Raw genomic sequence first — 22,440 nt, 5'->3', positions numbered from 1 at the left:
ATCATTATGATCATTCATCAACTTTCATCATTAATTTATTAACTTTAGAAAATTAATATCAGCCCTTGGTGATTGGGGAGCTTCAGTTAAGCATATTCAAATGTGTACAGTATTGGTCCCTAAAAGCATGGACAAGCCACAGAAAATCAGGACTTGTCTAATTTCTGTTGAAATTGCCAGCTTCTGATTGATTTCATTCATATGTCTTGGTCAGAAGCCGAAAAAGGTTGTTTCAGATAGGCTTTTAAGTTTTCTCTAAGAGGTTTTGTAGTGTAGCAGGCTGTCTGCTACAATCAACTTTTGTCTGTTGATTATAAATCCCTTGTTTTTGCTATGGCATGGGAAAAGGAGGTTTGATCTGGCAACATTCATATAAACATCTGTTGCATATTTTAAATTTCATTACCTATATTAAATATTTCAAGTAATTAGATTAGCAATGGAATTCAATAATGTAAATTGTATTTGTGATACTGCATTAACTTTTTCTGAAAAAAAGCTTTAATTTACATTTTTTTGCAGTTCCAAAGTAATTATAAACCCAATAATGTGCTTCTAAATTTTAAGCGAAGAGTGAAATCCAATCTTAGGTCAGTGGTGATGCTTTTTAGTAACTGTATCAATAAGCAAGGTAGTAACAGACTTCATATTGGAAGAACTGGAGGTTTTAAAAATTACAAGTGTTAGGTTTTCGTTATAGACGAACTCAATTTTAAACTCATTTTCTCATTGGAATCTGTTTTGTGTTCAAGTGGATGAAATATCCCTAACATAAATGCTTTGGATTTGACAGATTTCCAAGTGGAACTGCTGTTGGATAAACTCAAACAGAAGGGCGCTATAAGGAGAGCTCTGTTTCTCCACAGCAGACAGCCTAGCCACTCTAAGAACATGACTATTACAAAGGGAGGCAAAATGAACTGTGAAGAGCTAGATGCCTTTTTGAGGGTAAGTAGCCACTTGTGTTTTAAGGAAATCATTTTTGGTGTAATGTCTGTTACAAGTTTCTTGGTAGAGTGACTAAAATCCACAGAACAATAGATGTTTAAGAAACTTCATACCCAGTGGATAAAACTAAAATTTTTAAAACACATTATGTTGGTGCTGGATTTCATGTGCTGTCAGAGGGTGAAGGATGGTTGCTGTTGTGATTAAGATCCTGGTCTGTAAGTGAATTGGAAATCCAATTCCGACCCTAGTTAGGGTCTCCTTGGACAAGTCATCTAGACACAAAATTAATTAATTATAATTTACAAGGAACATAAAAATCAATAAGCAGAGACTCTATTACTTTAGAGGTAAGAGAAAGATGGAGAAGAAAATAGATATTCTAATGCTGTCTTGACTTCCTCACTTCTGCTACAACAACATGAACAATAAACTGAAATACTACCAGTATTAATGTTGGAATGTCTGTTAGCTAAATATAGAGTGTTGAATTTGTAAGGCTGTTTTGGTTTTGTACAATTTTTTTTTAATTGCAATTTTTTTGGTTTCCTCAGGATGAATCTGAATTTAGAGACAAACTGACTCCCATTACTATTTTTATGGAATACCGTCTTGATTACAGAACAGCTGCCGATGCAACAGGATTGACTCCTATCCTCAACCAGTTCACTCCTGCTAATATGAGTAGACAGGTATATTTCTTAGAGGACCTGTGTTGAAGAACACAGGACACATTTTCAGCTTTTAATAGTTTTTTCTTCTATCTCCTTTAAATTATTATTTAGTGCTTAGCTACTTTTTCACACATACTAACTAACAGTTTCCTAGAGAAAAGATACTAAATTAGTATTGAAGGTGTTAATCTTGAAGGGTGATGGTTTCATCCATTCCTCATTCTGTTGCTCTGCATTTTATCTACTTACCCCTGTGTGAACACAGCTTTCTTTTTCATTTTTGCCCTTTATACAGAGAATTTTTACACACTTGTTTGTAAAGTGGATAGTGGAGATGAAACTGAAAGTGAGTGGATTAGTGCAAGTGTGGTAAATAAATTTAAGATATGGAGACAACCATGCTGTTGCAGGATTGGGAAGGGTACTCCACATATATAAAAAATCCATGTGTTCTCTTCTGTTTTAGGTCTGATAATCTGAAGATAATTCATAATCAGCTATTCAGAAAATCTCTGATTTAGTCATGAAATAATATTGTTGGAATTGTATGTTAAAACCAATGCAGGAAGTACTAAAACCCATGTTCATACATTTTTTGCATAGGCATATATTCTGCTGGATTGTGGCGATGATAATATCTGCAAACCAAAGCTGGAGGTTTCGGTAAAGAGGTAAATAAGGAATATTTTTCTTCTTTTAAGGAAAACTCACGTTCTGGTTTGTAACCATGTCATCAGCATGTCACCAGGAAGAACAAGTCCCTTTCAAATACTATGATTATCAAGGTGCATGCATACTATTCTGTTCATATGTTTGCAAAACAGTGTTAGTTGCAATTGCACTGCCATTTCATTATTTAATGCTAGCTGGAGGCATAAAGCAGTGAACAGGGGTCACCCCCTCAGCTGGGTACAGATGAGGGTTATGTTGTTACATGTATGACAAAAGCATGTTGGTGGTGATAATATCTTTTCTAACCTAATAGTAAATCTGGAAAAGGAAACTAAGTCCCTTCCTGGGGCTAGATGTGTTCTGTTTTGTTTGCCCAAAGCCCTTTTTCATGTAATACCTTTACTCACAAACATTAGCTGTTTTTTATGCCTTCAGCTGTAGCATGTGCACATGTATCTGTGTAATAGAATTCATGAGCATATGTATCCATGTAAATGTTTAAGAAATGTCTAACATCAGTGCATGTACAATTTTTTTCTCATGCAGTGACCAGAAGCAGATCTATATTGGTGATGACAATCCTTTGACACTAACTGTCAGTGCTCAGAATCAAGGGGAAGGAGCCTATGAAGCAGAACTCTTCGTCATCGTTCCACCCCAAGCAGACTTCGTTGGTGTTGTTCGTAACAGAGAGGTAGAAGTCCAACTAACTTTCTTCTTTGAAGAGTCATTTTTTCAGTTGCTGCTGGAAGCCTGCAGAAAGGGATCCCTTAATAGTGGTGTTTAAGCTCCATTCCATGAATCCAAGCCATGACGCCTGCCTGATGGTTCCAGTTTTATGATCATTTTATACATCTGAAAAATCCATATATAAGGGGAAAATTATTATGTGCCTTTTCAGATATTCAACATTGCTCTTCCTGCTAGCTTGTACGTTGTGGCCTGTTAGTCATCAGTCTCCCCAAGGCTCCTTCCCCAAATTTCTGTTGCACAGCTACTCTGAATAGTGAGACTTAGGTTTATTTAAGGCACTAAAACAACTCTTATTTGGGATGACGCAACTTATCTTCCATTGTTAAAGCAACAGCTGGCCTTTTAAAAGAAAATGGGAAGGAAAAACGTATTTGAAAGCCTTTAAAAATCACTTCAGGTGCAACGTTCTTCATATATTTTGGACCATGCCTCTGCTTGATTGATTGACCAAAGTTTGCCTTTGTTGCTCTAGGTCTCATGGATCTCTAGGCTGGTGTGGCTTATCAGTCCCTAGATGTGTTTGCCCTGTGTATTTATTCAAAATCTCTTGAGCTCTTTTTGAGTAAGCTAGTGATATATTCATATTGTTTTGCTTTCCAATTGTTATTTTCCTATGAAGAGTTTTAACCCTTGCCTAGATACCAGAATCTATTCAAATAGGTTTTAAAGAATCAAACAGAGAAATGCTTTAAGCTGCCAAAATCATAAGTGCTGTCCAACATAGGAGTATTGAGTATCTTATTGTATAACCCTGGAAAGAATATCTGTCTTGTTTCAACGTTTCCATGAAGACTTTCACCTTTGTATTTTGTTGAATCTGTTCAGTACTTGAGAAATTCCATTAAAATTAGTGCAATATGCCTGGAACTTTTCCAGACCTTAATAGGGGTGCCAAGAGGTAAAGAATGACATTTCTTACTATTTCTTTCACCTTATTGCAGGATTTAGCAAGACTGTCGTGTGCATTTAAAACTGAGAATCAAACTCGCATGGTAGTTTGTGACCTGGGAAATCCCATGAAAGCAGGAACTAAGGTAAGATTTGGTCCAGCAGGTACCTCGTGTTTCAAACTGGAGTGCAGCTTGTGCTTTTCTTAACCACAGTAGGGTTTGGGCAGGGTATTTACTCGTACAAGTACAAGATAAATACGCTATCTGACATTCAGCCATCCACATTTAACCAAAACCAAAGTAAATTCAGTATAAACACTAACTCATTTCAAATTTTCAACTAAATTAAAGTCTGAAATTAGTTTTATGGTAAATTAGTAGTTCAATTAATAGTGTAATTACTGAGATTTGATCCCTCATAATTTTGTATCTTTAGTTCTATGTAATGTGGATTTTTGTTTGTTTTTGTTTGTTTGTTTAGTATAGAGTAAGCAAGCACATAATGCATCTTTCTCACTGTGGAAACACTCTTGCCAGTGTTCGGGAAAGTCAATTTTGTCTAGTTAAAATCCTTGCACTTCCCATCAAATGTAGCTGAATTTAGAAGAGTTGAGCTCTCTTAAAAGTGAGTCACTGAGGCATAATATGACCTAATAGGTGTAACTTTCTGAGGAAATAAAGCAAAAATCAATACAATTAAAAATGCTTTGAGAATTTTTCCTCCAATAAACATTTTGTAAAGGCGGAATAAATAGAATTTCCAACCTCTTTTGAAGTATATCACGCTGAACTGCACAGATATTAAAGCACTATTGTGCACTGAGTTAGAACCAACCTTGTGAACTGTGAATTTTCGAACTTTTGAACTGTGCTGTTCTCCAAACTGCCGGACTTGGTGCCAGCCTCTGAGAAAAGGCTCAGTTGTTGTAGGCAAAAATGGGAATGAGGATGATGTATACTCTACGCATCTATTTTATGGCAGCAATATTTTAGCTAAAGCCTGTAGTGAGAAAGATAGCCCTGGTGAATTGGATGAGTTTCAGTTGCCAATTCAATCTGTCGTCTTTCCTGACCACATGCCTTGTGTGATTTCATTGTCAGCTGTTTGTACTTGAGAAGCTTTTGCAGTGTATTTTATTGTGTTTCCACTGATCCGTGGTGCCTTTTTTCCCTCAAGCTCTTAGCTGGCCTGCGTTTCAGCGTGCACCAGCAGTCGGAAATGGATACCTCGGTGAAGTTTGACCTGCAAATCAGAAGGTAGGGAAATGTGTGCAGATGCACACCTCCTGGTAGATAACATGCTAAATCAGTAGACTGTGAATGCCAGTTAGAATTTCACTCTAGAGTAACTCTCTGGATTTTGCTCTGAAATGTTTTTAAAAAATGAACTCATTTTTATGACTTGTGTTTTCTAAAATATAGAAAAAATATGTGAAGATCCAATTTTATGTTTCAATGCAGTTTCTTTTGCTTTCAACTTTTAGACTCCCTAAGACACAAGTGAAATACTGCTGTGTTAGTAATGACAAAACCATTTCAAATATTTCAAAGAACACTTTGTATTTTTGTATTGCTTATTGTTCTGATCTCTGACCACTTGTGTAGTGCCACAGAAAAACTTGTGTCTTTGCGTTTCTCATCTCACTGTTTCAAATCTGATGTTTTGACACTGCAGTTCTTCTGAGGATGTAAAATTGTGTATTTTAAGGACGGGAGGTTAAGCTTTTCGGAGGGGGCATTGCACATTCAGTGAGTAGAAGCACTCTGTAATGAAAAGTTTTAGATGCATCATATAGTCGCTATATAGTTTAAAAGTTAAATGAAACAAACAAATTCTGGTAAATATGACATCACTTTCTTTACATAAGTATTGATTTACTACAGAAAATATTTAAGATTTAGAGTTAGGAACAATAGGAATTTCTTTACCCAATAAAGATTTTTATGCCACTTAACTGACAGTGTAGCTGTAAATACATCCTTTTTTGCCCTGTGATGGATTAAAAGCCTTTTCTTCACATTTAGAGGCTTAATCTTTCTTATGCAGTGAGTAAATTACTCTCATCCACATATCCATTTTTCATCTACAAGGGTTAAATAACTTCAACTCCGTTGTTCTGTTTTAATGATGCAGGGTTTCGCCCTGGTGATCAAAGGCATTGGCACCAATAAATACCTCTTTGATCTTGCATTGCTATTATTTTTTTTCTCCCTCCTCTCCATCAAGCTAGCAAGCTATGCCAGCAAAATGTGCTGCCAGGTCTTCTTTGCAGAAAGTGATCCTCTCCTGAACCTCTGGCTTCTCTTTTAGGCTAGGAGCGATCACTAGCCACTTTTCACTGTGAGATTAAAAAATAGTCATTGAAGGATTTCTTAGAGTTGACTTAATCACGCTATTCTTCTCATGGAAGAGAAAGGGAATTCCTGTAACACTTTCCCCTTCTAATTTGAAGGAATTTCCTTACATGACTTCTGACTGCCATGTATCATTGTGCCTCTTGACACAGCCATGAGATCCATCTTACTCTCATTTCAACTCTAAGCTTTTAACAAATCTGTGAGAAAATCAGCAGTCTTAATATAAAATATAGAATTATATGTGTAATAAAATGTATTGTAAGAGAGAGAGATGAATATATCTTGCTGATATGTAAAGTTGCGAGAATGCAATAAACTAAAAATGGCTTCAATAGAATTGGAGAAAAAGCCTACAATATTAGTAACTTGTTCAATTCTGCAAACCAAGTGTATCAGGTATATTCTACTTGGATATTATATGCCTTCACCTCATTTGAAGTCACAGTACTGTCTAAATTCTCCTCATAGAAGATCACAAGGCTGCTGCTTTGGACCTCAGCTTCAGAGTTGCATGACTTGTAGCTGGCTTTTAACACAGTTTGGGTGCCCTCTCTTAAGCTGGTTTGTCTTGTATTTCTGCAAAAATTGGATTTCCTACCAAGCTACCGTTAGTCAGTGTCCTTTGTGGCCCAGAAAGGCCCACAAATCAAGGACTCTCTTTACCTGATGATAGGTTCCAATATACAGTGATTTTTTTTTTTTTTTTTTAACACATTGTCTCTTTCAGTGTCCCTGCTGAAGATTTTCTATTCTGTAAATACCATGCTCTTGTCCCTTGGGCCTGGGAGGATACTTTATAGTGGATAAGAGTTAGGAACAAGGAAATAATCTTTGGAGCCCATCTGTCTATTTTGCTGTCTTTCAAGATCAGGCGCTTAAGTAGCAGTCTCCAACACAAGTGATGCAATCAAACATAGTAATCACAGTTTATAGTGACAGGTATTATCTTAAAGAGGTTTTAAAGATCATGCTTAGTTGTCTTAAACTCACAGAGCTAGATTTCCAAAGCTCTGTCAATTCCAGGCAGAACAAGTTCCGTCGCTGAAGGCTGAGGTATTTACTTGTTGTAAATATTTTTTTGACTACAACAGCAGCCAAGAAAGCAGAGGCTTCGGGAAGACCTTTCTAAAGGCAGTGGGTATGGTTGGGCTGACAGTGGGATGTGATTAAGGACGTGCCAGTTTCTTGGCAAGGGTAGCAGGAGGTCTCTACATATAAAAAGTCCAAAAGAATTTATGCGCAACTGTTTCTACCTGCTTTGAGATGTGGCATATCTCTTGATAGAGCTAAAGTGTGGGAATCTGACATTTTGAACTGTTTTGAATCAGACATTTACTCTTTTGAGATTTTCTGAAGAGGAGTAGACAAAAATAGCCCTCATATTTTTTGGCCTCAGGATTACTTGGAAGCCGCATAAGCCCCTGGTCAAAACAAGTGCTCTAAAGTGGACCATAAGGCCATGCTAGCTGTAGAGCTGATGCTGTGCCACATCACTACCACTTGAATTTCTTTGTGTGTCACAGCTAAGGAGCCAGCAGCCATTTTACATTGTACATTGATGCCCCTCTGCTGAGGGAAATCCAGATTGCACTGCGAGGAGCGTGGTCACACGTGTAAGAAAGGAGCTGTTGAAACAGAGTACATCCTCCTTCTCAGCATGTAGTGTATTTGCCTTCCAACAGTGACTCAGGAATCATGCTATGGTGTCACATACAATTATATATACACACTCAGTTCTTTTGCTGCACTGAACATTTTTTTTTTCTTTTTGCAGCTCCAATCTGTATGACAATCTAAGTCCAGTAGCATCCTATCAGGTTGACCTTGCCATTTTAGCAGCCGTTGAAATTAGAGGGTAAGCATTGATACTGTTTTAAATGTCTTTCTCAAGTGAGCTTGCACACATACCACGTATATACACACACACATACATATATGCATAATTAATAACCTTATAAGCTTTCGGATTTGTCTAAGTTTTCATGAAAAAGGAGAAGCTTTAATCATAGAGAAATGTGAATATTATTAGTCAGCTCGTGGTCTTTAAAATATTAATTATGAAACGATTTTGAAAAAGGTTTGCTTTTTTTTATGAAAACTTTCTCTAGAAAAAGAAGACCTCTCTTGCAAAAACATTGTACACGTTTCTCCAGATTGCTTTCCTCCTCCACAAACTGGGTTTTCATCCAAAAATTTCCAAACATGTTCTAAAACCAAACTGCTAGAGAGAAGTTTGCAGTGAATTCGCCTTGTTCAGTCTTCAGCACGGTGTGATAGTGTAATGCCTCCGTTACCTGTGCTACTACTACTTATTAGAAATTATCACTTCATACCTATAAGCTATACAATTCTCTTGTTTAGCCAGTTAACTCAGATACTCAAGTCATCATTTTTCTTAAATTTCCATGACATTTATTGTTCGTTCCTTGTGATACAATTTGATTAATGTTTTTGAGGGTTGTGAGAGGGGAACTGCTAAAAGGTGTTATTGCCAGCTATATTATTCTGGTGATGATACTGATCAAATTCGATGAAAAACTGGAGATCCAATTTTAGGCATGCATTTTTGGGAGGGTGGTTTCTAAAGAATTGCATCTAATGTTTCATGCTTGATAATAACTAAGTAACTACTTGTTCACTCCATTTAGTGTGTCGTCTCCTGATCACATATTCCTTCCTATTGCAAATTGGCAGCCCAAGGAACATCCAGAAACAGAGGATGATATAGGGCCTCTAGTTCAGCACATCTATGAGGTATGCATGCTACTCATGTCAGTGTCAATTTTGTGACTTTAAACAAAAATAAAAGAAAAATATATTTGGGCATAACTTTTCTATAGAGTCAGCATTTTTCTTCTCCCTTTTGTTCTTGTTCAAAACAAAGACTTTTTATACTGGGTCAGTCATTGGTACTTCCAAGAAGCGTGAGAATGCTCTCAATTAGTGTAGCAAGAGCAATTGAGCACAAGACACTGATATTTTACATCATTAGTCATGTTTTATGGTCTGTAAGATTTATCTAGCCCTTCGAAATCTAGATAAAATATCTGAAATAACTAGAACACAAAAATGATCCATGGATATAAAATATTCATGATCCTCATTTGCATTCCAACTGCTCTGAATCATTATCACAAAGAACTTTTGCCGTGAAAAATTATTTAAAATTTCTTCAAAAGAATGATCAAGCTTTAATCTTGATTGTTTAATTAAACAAAACCTATTGAGAGCTGTGTGAACAGTAAGAGTTATTCTATAGTTATAAGATACAATTTATCTAAAGAAAATTATCAATACATGTTCAGAGTATCTTGGCTGGAACATACAGTGGCTGTAACTTCATGCAGTATGCTACAAAATAAAAACTAATTTTTTTCAAAGCAAAAAGTTGTTTCCATACCTTTTCTTGAAAGTAATTTTTATCAAAGTAGAGAAGCAGAGATTTTGCTATTGAGGGACTTAAAGTTTAGTTTCCATTTTAAGTAGAAGTGAGGTGCTATTGCAGTAACACAGTCTTCCTTTCAGCGTCATTTACGGCTCAAATACAAACTTAGCTACTGTAAGTGTTTTAACAAAAAAGGTGGCATTGGTTTTCATGTCCGTTGATTTTATTTTCGTCACCAGCTGAGAAACAATGGCCCGAGTGCTTTCAGTAAGGTGATGATGACGCTACAGTGGCCTTACAAATATAAAAACGACACGCTGTTGTATATTGTTCAGTATGAAATCGATGGTCCTATGAACTGCACTTCTGATATAGAGATCAACCCATTGAAAATTAAGGTAATCGGGACTTTTCCTTTTGTTTAAATGGTGGCTGCTTTTTGATTTGAAAACACAGTAAAAATGCACAAACCCCTGAGAGAAGATATGACTGACTGAGTTGGGTTTCCATCTGTTACTACAGAGAGCGAGTGCGTTGTTTGACAGTCCTTGTCAAATGTGTCAAGGTGAACAAGATTGTGCACTCCCATTTCCTTCTGTTTTGTTACTGAAAACTGTGCTGTAGGGCTTTCCAGTTGGAAGCAGTGGAATTACCTGGTCTTAAAACATTCCAAACACTTTTAGGTTGTTTATATAAGTCTTATTGGATTTATTTCCTAGAAGAAAATTAACATCTTTGATAATTAGAAAGCATCTTTACTGTCAATTTAAATTCCCTGTGCTTTTGCTTTACGATTTGTAATATATTTTCACAACTTTTCACAATTTTTCTTTTATTTTTTATGTAGAAGAAGATTAGCCAGCCTCTGCCTAGTCTCATATGTGAATTTGCAATTTGACCTGGGAAATTAAGATTACTGAAATAATTTAAGAAACCTATTGTATTCTGTTTCAAGGCCCTCCTAAAAGAGTTTGTATATTTGTCTGTGTCCGTACACTCACACATGTATATCAGTGCACTGTATCTTGCTAGTATTATTTATTATAGAGCTAAAAATGTTGAAGAAAACCATTTTAGCAAAGATTACAAAATTACAAAAAGCTTTTACTGTGGCTTAAGAGTATTTTTATGTGCTTTCTACACATGAAAATGAAAAACACTTTATTAATTGAAGTGGTTTGGGGATGATAAATGAAAATTTTGGATTTGAAGAAGTAGGACACTTAAGATACTGCATTAGATCTCATTAGAAATTTGCATCAGTGATCTAGAAAAGGCAACAAATAACATTTTAATTACAGCTGTAGATGAAGGTAGGTTCTGAAGAATTGCAAGCATTAGTTAAGAGAGAAAGGAAAAAAAAAAAACTTATCGGGTATATATTTTCTTGACCTAGTAGTTTAACTTTGAAGTTTACAGGTATCTAAATGCAATAACTAACATTACTTCGGTTTGCTTGGTGTATCCTAGATTTCTGCTCCTAAAGATGAGGATAAGAATGAAACACTTAATAGGGAAGATAATCGTGGCCATCGTATCAGTCGAAGGGATTTAACAGCCTTTGAGGGAGACGTTCATACTTTGGTAAGATGTGGATGTTGATATGTTGATTACAAGTTGCTTTATTTAATGAAGAAGCGAGAGAGGCAGTGTCATTTCAGAAAATGCTCTAGAGATTTTTCTGTATCTGAAAGAATAATAGACAAAAAGTCATGTGCACGTTCCGTTTTTGTTTATTTTTTAGCGTGCATGAGTTTTCCTCAGAGTGGTTTGCTGATGAGACGCTCTGCTACCTATTATTAGTCATATGCCTTAAGTTCGTGCTGTTATTAGTTTTGTACTTCAAAAACAGAAAAATCCAAGCTGAGCACTTAATTCAGTGTCAGTCTTCCATATTGTGCCGTTTTGGAAAAATGATAGTTGGAAGGGGAAGTGCAATAAAAGAGGTTAACCAGGATGAAATAGGCGAGTGCTGCAATCAGCTACAAATTACAGGTGATGTATGCTTGTTCAGAGGACTTCCATCTTCCTGAGAAGCTGCAAGCATGCATTTCTTACAAATGCTTTGCTGAAGGGTCGTGGGTTGCTTTGTTTGCTTTTAGCACAAGAATGAACTTGGTTTTTTGCCTGATCATCCCAGAGGCTCAGCAGGACCTCACCGCAGAGGTTATACACAGCATTGACAACAGTGCATTCCACTGAGTTGTGCTATACCAGCAACTGTGCTTATACTCTACAGTGCTTTTGTCTATAGGATAACTGAAACCACAGGTAGAACGCCTTGTTTTGCTCTGCTTTCTTCCTGAAATACTGATGGTGTCATCGATATTATCGTAAATACTTCAATGGAAATGTGGTTGAAAAAGGCCCCTCAGGCTTCCCAAGTCATAAACATGACTTATAGATTAGGTCAGTCATCTTATTTGAAGTCTATTGCTGCATGCAACAGAGCATGTGGTTGTTGGCAGGCAGTACAGTCAATTGCCATTAGTTTTCCTATTAAAAAAAAATCTTTTTCATATACAAGGATGGTAATATGAATGATCTGAAATTACGACCCACCCAATGCTACAGAATTTCTTTCTAAACATATAAATGAAGTACATGATATAAAACTGCTGTCAGATGTTTCAGCTTTGGGATCCAAACATCTAAAACTAGTTTTCTCAATACACTTATGGACGACTACTACAAGTAACTGTTCAATACTGGGTTTTACTTAAGACACTTCAGTGGTTTATGGAGCTCTGTCCTGCACAGAAAACAGGATAATGAAATATGTTTATGAAAAAAGAATGCTATCGATAACTCTTCAAAGATATTAACTGTTGAAATGTTCTTCCTATTTTTATACACAGGGCTGTGGAACTGCTGATTGCTTAAAGATAGTCTGTCAAGTTGGCCACCTAGAAAGGGGAAAGAGTGCAATATTGTATTTAAAATCCCGCCTTTGGACCCAAACCTTTATGAATGTAAGTGCCTATGTGTAGGCTGTCCCTGCTTCAGAAATACAAGAAGTAATTTTACATCTGTATTCAATACTAATTTTGCTTTTCTCACACAGAAGGAAAATCAGAATCACTCTTACTCTCTCAAATCATCTGCTTCGTTCAGTGTTATAGAATTCCCTTATAAGAACCTTACCTTTGAAGATATCCATAATTCTACAATTGTAAGTTATTTTACGTCTAGTTTGAGTTAGCATACATCATTATTTTGAAATTAATACAGCAATGAGGAATGGTAAAAAATAAATATTTGGATTTATCTTCTTATTCAGTGGGATAGATTTGTTGCTGAATAGCTGCTTGTGACGTGGTTTAATGCCAATTTTATGACCATTTTGTTTCATGCATTACCATCACTTATACATATATAATTGAGGGCAAAATAAAGTATTTTGTGTTAAAGCTAGAGTTCAGCCATGGACTATTTGGAGCTTTAAAGACTTAATTGATCCAACAGAAAAAACTGCTAATGAAAAACAGTGCTAATTTTCTTGTTAATGTCCTTGTTAGAGAAATATGTGACTTGAAAGTTTTCTTATGTTGTACTAGTACATAGAGTTTGCATAATGAATCATACCCCTATTATATAAAGTGCTATATGAACATGGAACAAAAAGACATCTGTGCACTTTCCAAGAGAGAGGAGACAGGGTGCAGGCAGAAAGGAACTGGGTTGTTCTGCTGGGCTGTCAAAGTAGAAGTTTTTAGTAGATACTAGATTATAAAAAAATTTTAAGAAGGGACTTGAAAAGGATGGTGATCATTTATTATTGAATATAGCTTATAATGCAAATGTTTATTATTTACTTTTTTATAACCTCCTGACCCTTTTGGAGTTGATATTTGTTTTGAGGAATATGGTCTTTTAAGAAAGAAGTCCAAAATCCTATGCAACTGAAAATAGCCGACCTTACAGAATGCGTGCTGCCTTGCTGTCACTGACCACAGACTCTTCCTCTCCCCTCCCCACCATAATTTTAATCGTTTTGCAATTCCTATTAAATTTGGACCAAAAAAGCCATCATGCATTTTCTGTTAGTCTACAGCTATATATACACAGTGGAGAGAAAAAAAATGGTGCTGTACATTTAAAAGTACATTATATCATGTACTTTTAAAATATGTGCTACTTAAACTGCAAATATGAACTCTGTCATGACTGTGCAGGATGTGATTTATTGTGTTTTTCTTTTAGGTTACTACAAATATTACATGGGGCATTCAACCCCAGCCTATGCCTGTGCCAGTGTGGGTTATAATTTTGGCTGTCCTAGCAGGATTGTTGCTCTTGGCTGTTCTAGTACTTGTTATGTACAGGGTAAGTACTGAAACATTTGAGTTTTGTGGTGTTTTCTTTTCCTTTATTAGTGATGTATTACTTCAAATAGTAGGAGCACTTGCAGAAATACCTTGGCTCCCTAGTAATCTGAATCTCTTGACTTTTCGGATAAATTTAAGAAAAAAAAATCAGCCTTGGCAATAAGTTGATTAAAAATGATATCTTAGACTACTGAAGTACCTAGTTTAATTTTTCCAGTTGGTATTTATTGGTTTTGGAGGACTAAAATATGGTAAAAGAAAAGTATTCAAATAACAGGATCTGTTGAAAAGCAATGAGAAAGATAAAGAATGGGCCTATATATTTGAAAAGGAGAGTAGCACAATTTCTTTGTTGTTCTCCAAATTGCAGATGGGCTTCTTCAAACGCGTGAGACCACCTCAAGAAGAACAAGAAAGAGAACAACTGCAGCCCCATGAGAATGGGGAAGGAACATCAGAAGCTTAAGCAGAGTTTTATCTGTAAGACATTCTGAAACTTTTAAAGCCTTCATCATGGTTGCAAAGACTGGTTTCCCTATTGAGGAAAAGACACTCGTGACTGTGCTGCTGCTGATGTCAGAAGGTATCGGCACCTGCAAAATAAGAGCAATGTGTATAAACCCTCCCTTTTGTATTAACCATGTTGACACATGTGACTAATGCATCTGCACTGATTTGTAAGTAATGCGTAGCGCTTTGATTTTGCTTATTGGGATGTAGGAGACAACAACATTTTTCCGTTCAGTCTGCCTCTGCATGACTTGCTACATAAATTCCATTTACCCTCTTTAAGCCAGCAGCTACTGCAGACACTTTCTGGATTACATGTTTTGATAGATTTTTGTCATAGTACACTACACTTAATTTCTCAACTCATGAAAGCTAGTTGCACAAAAAAAAAGAGCACAGCTTGTTTTACAAAGCTAAAGAGTATTCTTTGACCCATTAATTTTGCTGATGATTTTTCCTCCTGTTCCAAAAAAATATGAAAGAGGCTATTCAGTGGAATCATTACCCTCTGATCTCTTCTGCACCCCAGTTTCCCCTTCCTGCCTGGTCATCTATCCCCTGGGATCTTGTTGTTTTGCACGGTCTCCTGTTCCCCCTCTGAACTCCCTGAGACTGCTCTCCCAATCGTAGGTCCCCTACCTTAGAGACTGAGGCTATGGAAACAGAGGTGAGAGGGAGAAAGCTGGGGGTGTTGTACTCCCTAGGAGATCCTGTGAGAAGACGCAGAGCAAGATCCAAAGACTGCTGTTCGCATGGACCAGGATTGATGGCTCCCACAGAATTCTTGGGAGTGTGGATCCATTCAGGTACTGCCAAGGCAAGATGTTGGACTTGAGCCGCCAAAAGATGTGTCTGATGTGAAAATACATAGTCTTTATGTCTATGGATCATACCTCCATAGGTCTTAAAGTTGCCTTTTCTTGGGTTGAACTTCCATCCCTGGCAGAACAGTAGAGGGAATATTTGTGGCAGGTTACCTGAGGCACCCTGGGAAAGCTGCTAAAAATTCGGGTATTTGGTAGTGTACCTTGCCCAAGTGCAGAATTGGGTACTACAGAGATGGTTTAACCTACCCTATCTGCCAGCCAAAGGTATCTAGATGGCATCGGTGCTTCAGCGACGCTCGGCCCTGCCCTGCTGCCTGCCCTGGAAGGCAGAGCCTGGCGACCCAGCGGAGCGGAGCCAGCGGCATGAAAGGGGCTCGTGAGCAAAGGTTGATTTGGCTTGTTTAATAGCTATCTTGCACAAAAGACTCCCTTTCATTACCAGAAAAGACACTAAGTATTTTCTGTTTCATTGTTGGCTTTTAAATGTACTAAATTTCAGTGAGGTAAAGCCAAGGGTTCATATATTTTAGTTTACTTCCCCTTGCTTTGATCCCGTAAAACGAAGCCTCTTACACTAACGCAGGAAGGTGGCCTATGTGCATTTTGGTAACCATGTCACTGCTAGCTAGGAGGTTAGCTGGCTTGTAACCACATGTAGGTGTGCAACAGAAATCTTACCTGAATATGTTTATTCTCCATTTGAAAAAGAGAATAAACTACATTATAAACTCTTCAAATAGAGCCGCACACAGAAATGAAGACTTACACTATTACTATGATTATATCAGTGGGGTTTCTATGTTTACAAACTCTTAAGAGGGACAAAAATCTCTGTTTTGGTTTGGTTTTATATTATATTTACCCAAGATGCACCTCTCCTAAATACTGCAGCGCTTGGTAAATCCAAAAGTCTGCAAAGTGAACAGTTCAATTCAACTTTCATCTCTGTGTACTTTGAGATTTAAAACCCCCAAATGACTTTCCCTGTTAAGTCCACTTCTTTCGCTGAACTATGATTCCATTCGAGTCATTAATAGAGTAGCACAAAGTTAATGTGGGGGCCAGTGTGTACTTCACATAGGCTTGCATATTTACCCATTTACATGTTTTTATTTTGGACAATTTATTTTGAGTTTAGTTTATATGAGAGGGCATAGGGGAAAATTTTGGTTCCACTGAATTTTAAAGTCTTCAGCGTGGTCAAGGTTTCATTCTTGTCTTTACTTCTAGTATTGTTATTATGAATACAGTAGGAACACAGAACTTTAATCCTTGCCTCAAAATGCGACTTCTATAAAGCACAGGTTCATTTCACAGGATTCTAGGCTCTTAGTTCACGTAAGTTGCCAATTGATTATCTATATGCAAGAGGTTTTTACTCTGTCTTAGTAAGTTAAGAGGCTTAAGACACTGTCAATAGACAGGTAAGAGCTCTAAATCTTGCGTGTGTGCTTTCATTACACGTACACACCGTGTTGACTTGAAATTCATTAGACTACTTGCATATCTAGGCATTATAAGGAGATGGAAGAAATAAAAGCATGGCCAAGATCCCTTTGGCTCACAGGGAAGGGACACCACATTCTTGTTAACATCAGAGCTAACTACATCTTAATTTCACTGTGTCAACTGGAAACGTCTTGTTGTGTTTCGGGATAAAAAGGTAACACTTTATTGGTAACTGCTGTAGCTACGGAAGTTCTTCTGTGTATTGAAATGATGTAAAATAAGACTTATTTAAGTGATTTTTATTTTCTTACATTATACTAGAAAGTAATTGCTACTTTGTCCACTAATTTTCAGTTTAACTATTTTAAAAACAAAGCCAGAACAATTACAATATGCAAGTTCCCTAATGAGCACAGATGTAACACTCCAAATGCAGCTTAAAATTCCAGTTGTAGAATTCCACTGTAGAAATCAGAGTGCTTTTCTGAACGTGGATGAGGATGAAGAGAAATTTTTGGTTTTACATTCTAAATTTGGCAATAAGATTACAAAATATACATGCACTTGTGTTATCGTAGATGTCCCAGTGGCTCACAGGCATTGATATGTCCTTATGTTTTAATAATGCTAAAATTTTTAAATAAACCTTTAAAAACTTATTTTGGAGTGAAATGAATGCCTCTAAGTCAAAAACGATATGCATAAAATGGATATAGTGAGTGTAATAAAATGCAAGTATGTTAATAGATCATTGACCTAGTCCTCTTTCGAGAGAGTGATCTTAAATAAACAGGTGATTTATATTGCAAAATGTGCATTATGTGGTACTATATTTAATAATATTTAGAAAATATAAAAAGGAACCTAGTTTATATGTTTACATTTCTTTCCAGAAACACTACTACATTCTGGATTCATTCTTAAGCATGACTGCAAATGGAATAGATTTATCAGTATACGTTGAGATTTTTGAGAAATATTCATGTGTTAGTTTATGAATTATATATGACCTACTCTTCTGTTTAATATTTTTATTTACATGTTGATCTTTGATTCACATAATGCTTATGAAACTTCAAGAAAGTTTGTAATAATTGCCCATTCTTTATAACTGCCAACAAGCATTTTAAATACTTAGTGCTTTCTAATATTGTGCTTAGGTAGCCTTAGCAGTAAACATGCAGAGGTATAATTTGAATATTTCAGCTGTATTCAATATGTTCGTGGTGCTTTTGAAATAGTATAGCAATAAATCTGTGTTCAGAAAAATGCCATGACCTGCTCCTGAAGAGTGAGCAAATGCATGCCTTGTAGCGTGGCATTTTTGAGGGAACGAGAGACCAGATTTTGCAACATTCTGGTCTGCTGATGGTTATTCTGGCATAGATGCTGCAGTATTGTTTTTTTCACACCCTTATAAACAGTCACAGGTAGCAAAATTAGCACAATGAAAATCCAGGAACTTCTGTTTTCAGTCCAGGTGGAGGCTATTCTGTAGTTTTATGGAAAAACTGACATTAATTTTAACTGTCTTTGAATTAGGCCCTCCGTGTTCAATATGGGTGACTATTGATAGGGAGGGAAAAAATATCCTTTTTTAAAGGAGAGTGGAAATCCCAAATGAAAAGGAAGGTGACAGTCTGCAGATTCACTGAGCCTTCTGCAAAGATGTTTTTTTTTTTTTTTGCATTTTGTGAGGTATGTTTGTATGTGTTTCTCCATTTGCCTGTTTCTGAGGTAGGAAGAACTCCTTAGTTCAGTTGTTGGTCTCCTACCATGAAATGCCCCGCGGGGCAGCATGATGACATGCAGAGCTCTGATAATTCTCATTGACCTCTGTGGAACCTGAACTTCTTGGTACTCAATCTCTAGCTTCTAATTCTCAAGTGCAATATAACATTCTGATCCCATCTAGTTCATTGCCAAGTTATTTGCTAATTTTTATTTAATAAGTGATGTAGCATTGGTTAACTGGCAGGTTTGTGGTTGATATTTTTCAGGACATTAACAACACCAGGGTATTAAATTGAGGTGATAAATGAGTAGTGTAGAAAGGTTTTGATCACCCACATTGGGTGAGACTTAATGTATATTCTGAAGCTTATCTATTACTAACTCTTGAGTTATTGAGAACAGGCACAATGTTCTGGAGTCCTCTGCGGCAAATTTGACTAGAGACCCTATAATAATGGCTCTGAGTCTGTAGTGCTACTACTGTTTCATATGATTGCGGTATCTAGAATTTCACTAAAAATCATAACAAATGAAATTTAGGCTTAAATGAAGTGACTTAGTATTTAGTATTAATAGCGAACAACTTGACTCTTGGACTCTTGGATTTTGCAAAGTACTTGAATATGTAGCATTTGACTCTGAGGGGAAAAAAAAAATCTTCAGGTTTAAGTGCCCCTTTCTAGTCCCTGAAGGAAAGATATATTATGATACAAATACTTTGAAAATTTAAGAGTTTGTTTCTTTAAGTTAGTGGTGTTTTTGTTTTTGTTTTGTTTTTTTGCATGGATGTTTGCTTGTGCATTAAATTAGTTTAGCATTGTTTGCATAAGCAGAAAATTAACTTACTAACGAGACTGCTGCATTTTGGGGTTCTTAGTCATATAATATATTAATAAAAGAAATGGAAATATTTTCAGCAACTATGAACTTGTCTCAAAGGCCTTTGGTACATTTAAAGTGAGTAATATGCATTTGAAGTCACCTTATACTTACTAAAATATAAATCTCACAAAGAAATATGTGGGTATTTTAGCACAGTAATTTTGTCTTGATATCAAATATAGCTGTTAAGCTGTGGTTTTCAACTTATTCCTTTCATCCTAATTCAAATTTAAAATGACTTTATTAGGTTATATTTTTATATATATGTATTCAATTTTAAAATATAATTGGATAAATTGTTTGAGAAATGTTATTGTAAGTATTATGTTGATTTTGGTGATAAGAATTTTGGAATAAAATACCTCTGAATTAACATATCTTCTCTGAATGTCTTTTTCAGGAATATTACTTTTTTAAAATCCTCTTTTTTTAACTGTGCATTTAATTCATCTGAAAATATTTCCCAATGTATGGCTGTAACCCACAATAATCTGCTAAATATGAAAAGTTTACGTCATGCAACTTTTACTGTCTCTGCTACAGCATTTATTAATTTCGAGTGAAAAGTATTTGTACCCACAAGCAAGAGTTCTGTTAAAAATATTTTCTCTCATCATCATAAGACAACATTATATAAAATCTGTTTTCCAGTAGTATTTTGTTCAGTTTTCATAGTTGTTACATCACTGTGGAAGATGATCACTTTTTGCCCTTTTACTAGGAAAATTCTAGAAAAGATAGTATTTCTTTTCTTGTTATATTATTAATTTCTTAGTTTCTCATTTTTTCAAGTTAGTAACTCTAGTTTTGTGAGTGGAGTGACAGTAATATTTTGATGGTCAAAATAAAGGGATACACTTTCATAGCCATACTTGTTACTTTAGTTGAAGTATTAAATAGCTCAACATAATTTTGTTAATTTTTAGTATAGAACACTACAATTTCAATATAGAAAGGAATACTTAGACTTTACATTTTATTGAATATTTGGATGAACACCTCAATAGATTTTTTTTGTGGGGCATGGTATGTTCCTCCTTACTGCGATTTCAAAAACTTCTCTTCACTAGGGTCCTCTGAGTCAAACAGGCCAGAGGAGAGTTTTGAAAGCCCTTATTTTCACTGGGGCCCATCTTTTCAGTGCAGCCCTGAAGTCACAATTTGAGCAGAGGCCCCTGCTAAATTGGAGTTGGAGATGGAATTGGAGTTTCACCCCACTGGGGTGTCAGCCCTGGGCTTTGCTGACACCCATGCCTGCCACAGGTGAGCTACAGGAATTCATTTTTAAACGGTCCTGTGCGAGGCTGTGTGGATAAGTGTATCTCTGTTCTGTGTAGGTTCATATACCCCCTTTATTCTACAAACGTGACGCTTGGCAGGCTAGTGATGAAGGTGAATGTTCACCGCACGCTGAGGCTGCCTGCCTCGTTGGCAGCGACACCGCGGCCGCGCCGGCCACCTGAGCCCCCGGCGGCGCCTCCCTCCTGCAGCGGCCTCCGCACGGGACCAACGGCCGCCGCCGGCCGTTAACGGCCGCCCCGCCCCCCGCGGCGTGTCAACGGCCACGCGCGGGGCGGGGCCAGGGGCAGGGGCGCCGCTGCCCGCCGGGGGCCGCTGCCGCCGCCGCGCGTGGGGGCGGCCGCATCCCTCACCCCGCATCCCGCCGCAGTGCCGCCGGAGCGGGAGGCGCCGCCGCGAGCCGCCGCCCCGCACTATGCCGCCGCTGCCCGCCCGCTGCTCGCCATGCCGGGGAGCCGCGGGCGCCGCTCCTCGCCGCCGCTCGCGGCCGCGCTGCTCCTGCTGCTGCTGCTGCTCCGGGGGCGGCTGCTCTCCCCTGCCGCCGCTGCCGCTCTCGCCGCCCGCGGCCGCCCCCAGGAGCAGCGCTCGGCGCTGCCGGGGGCTGCCGCCGCCGCCGCAGGTACCGACAGTGCTGGGGACCGCGGGCAGGTGCGCGGAGGGGCAGCCCTGCGCGCTGTCCGGCGGCCGTTACGGCGGTTGGGGGCGGTTGGGGCCGGCCGTTGGTGCGGGTGCGAGGAGGGGCCGCGCTTCAGGGGAGCTCGCGGTAAACAAGCCTCAGGATGCCCGGCCAGCATCCATCTTTACTGCTGCAAGGGCTGCAGGCGGGTGACACCGGCTCGAGCGGGGGGTGACACCAGGTCGTGGGGATGACACTGGGCTGCTGCGTTGTTTGTGTGTGGCCTCGCCATCGGCTGTGGCTGAGTGTCCGGCACGAAGCTCCTGTCCCGCATGCAGGGCCATGGGTGTCGTGCAAAGTGTGAGGCCGTGTGCGGGCGTCCTGGGCTGCCATCGTGGAGAGCCGTGGTGCTGGGGAGCCCCTGAGGAGGGAGGGAAGACTAGGGTTTGTGCAGCAGTGCTGGGCATGGAAACAATGTGCTTGTTTCGGCATCAGGCTTGGCTGTCATGCTTGTTACCCACTGCCAGAACTGGGGCAGGTGGTAAGGCTCTTGCTGATCACCAAAACACAGGAAAAACAATGATGTTCTGAGGTCCTGAAGGCCCAAATTTGAGATAAAGCCATTCCTTCTCTCATCGTGTTGCCTTTCATGGAAGAATTTCAAAATGGTTTTGAACATTAATTATTTAAGACCTTTTAGCACCAAGACTCCATATGGGCAAATCGCTTAAGCATATGTTTAGCAGTGTTTTTTTTTTTTTTAAGTAGGCATGTATATGTGTCTCTGTTTCCATTTGATTTCAAAAAGATATCAAACGTGCTTAGCTTTAGGCAAATGCTTAATGGTTTGCTGGAGTGAATCTCCAGAAATCCACCAAGGTATGGAAATAGAGGCAAAAATCTTGAATTATGGTCTCTGCTTGTGACTTCTTAAAGATGTAGAATAAGAAAATAGGTTCTGTAGAAAATGCAAACCAAATTAATGGTCGTGTGTGTGTGTGTGTGTGTTTGTGGTGGGTAACTTGAGATTTTCTGATATTCCCTTAAAATGCCTTGATTTGGCATTGTTATTCCATTTTTTAATTGGTTGGGTGTTTTTAAAACTTTAAATGATG

The 22,440-nt window shown here is 38.0% G+C and overlaps 1 protein-coding gene across 1 annotated transcript in view; it reads left to right on the top strand.

Annotated features, from left to right (window-relative positions):
• Positions 1–14,980, top strand: part of ITGAV (integrin subunit alpha V) — a 40,901-nt gene extending 25,921 nt beyond the window's left edge. The window contains exons 17-30 of the mRNA XM_088526985.1: positions 794–948; positions 1,503–1,640; positions 2,226–2,293; positions 2,841–2,988; positions 3,989–4,081; positions 5,115–5,194; positions 8,070–8,150; positions 8,944–9,049; positions 9,920–10,078; positions 11,151–11,264; positions 12,539–12,652; positions 12,745–12,852; positions 13,884–14,006; positions 14,379–14,980. Coding sequence (XP_088383111.1) covers positions 794–948; positions 1,503–1,640; positions 2,226–2,293; positions 2,841–2,988; positions 3,989–4,081; positions 5,115–5,194; positions 8,070–8,150; positions 8,944–9,049; positions 9,920–10,078; positions 11,151–11,264; positions 12,539–12,652; positions 12,745–12,852; positions 13,884–14,006; positions 14,379–14,474 — 1,583 coding nt within the window. The 3' untranslated portion in view covers positions 14,475–14,980. The remainder of the gene's footprint in view (positions 1–793; positions 949–1,502; positions 1,641–2,225; positions 2,294–2,840; positions 2,989–3,988; positions 4,082–5,114; positions 5,195–8,069; positions 8,151–8,943; positions 9,050–9,919; positions 10,079–11,150; positions 11,265–12,538; positions 12,653–12,744; positions 12,853–13,883; positions 14,007–14,378) is intronic.
• The last annotated feature ends 7,460 nt before the right edge of the window (positions 14,981–22,440 follow it).

The sequence above is a fragment of the Tinamus guttatus genome, unplaced genomic scaffold, assembly GCF_059628265.1.
Source record: "Tinamus guttatus ecotype Peru unplaced genomic scaffold, ASM5962826v1 Tinamus_guttatus_pri_ptg000260l, whole genome shotgun sequence".
Lineage (NCBI taxonomy): Eukaryota > Metazoa > Chordata > Aves > Tinamiformes > Tinamidae > Tinamus > Tinamus guttatus.
Note: the sequence above shows the minus strand (reverse complement) of the source record. Positions and strands in the feature narration are given on the sequence as shown.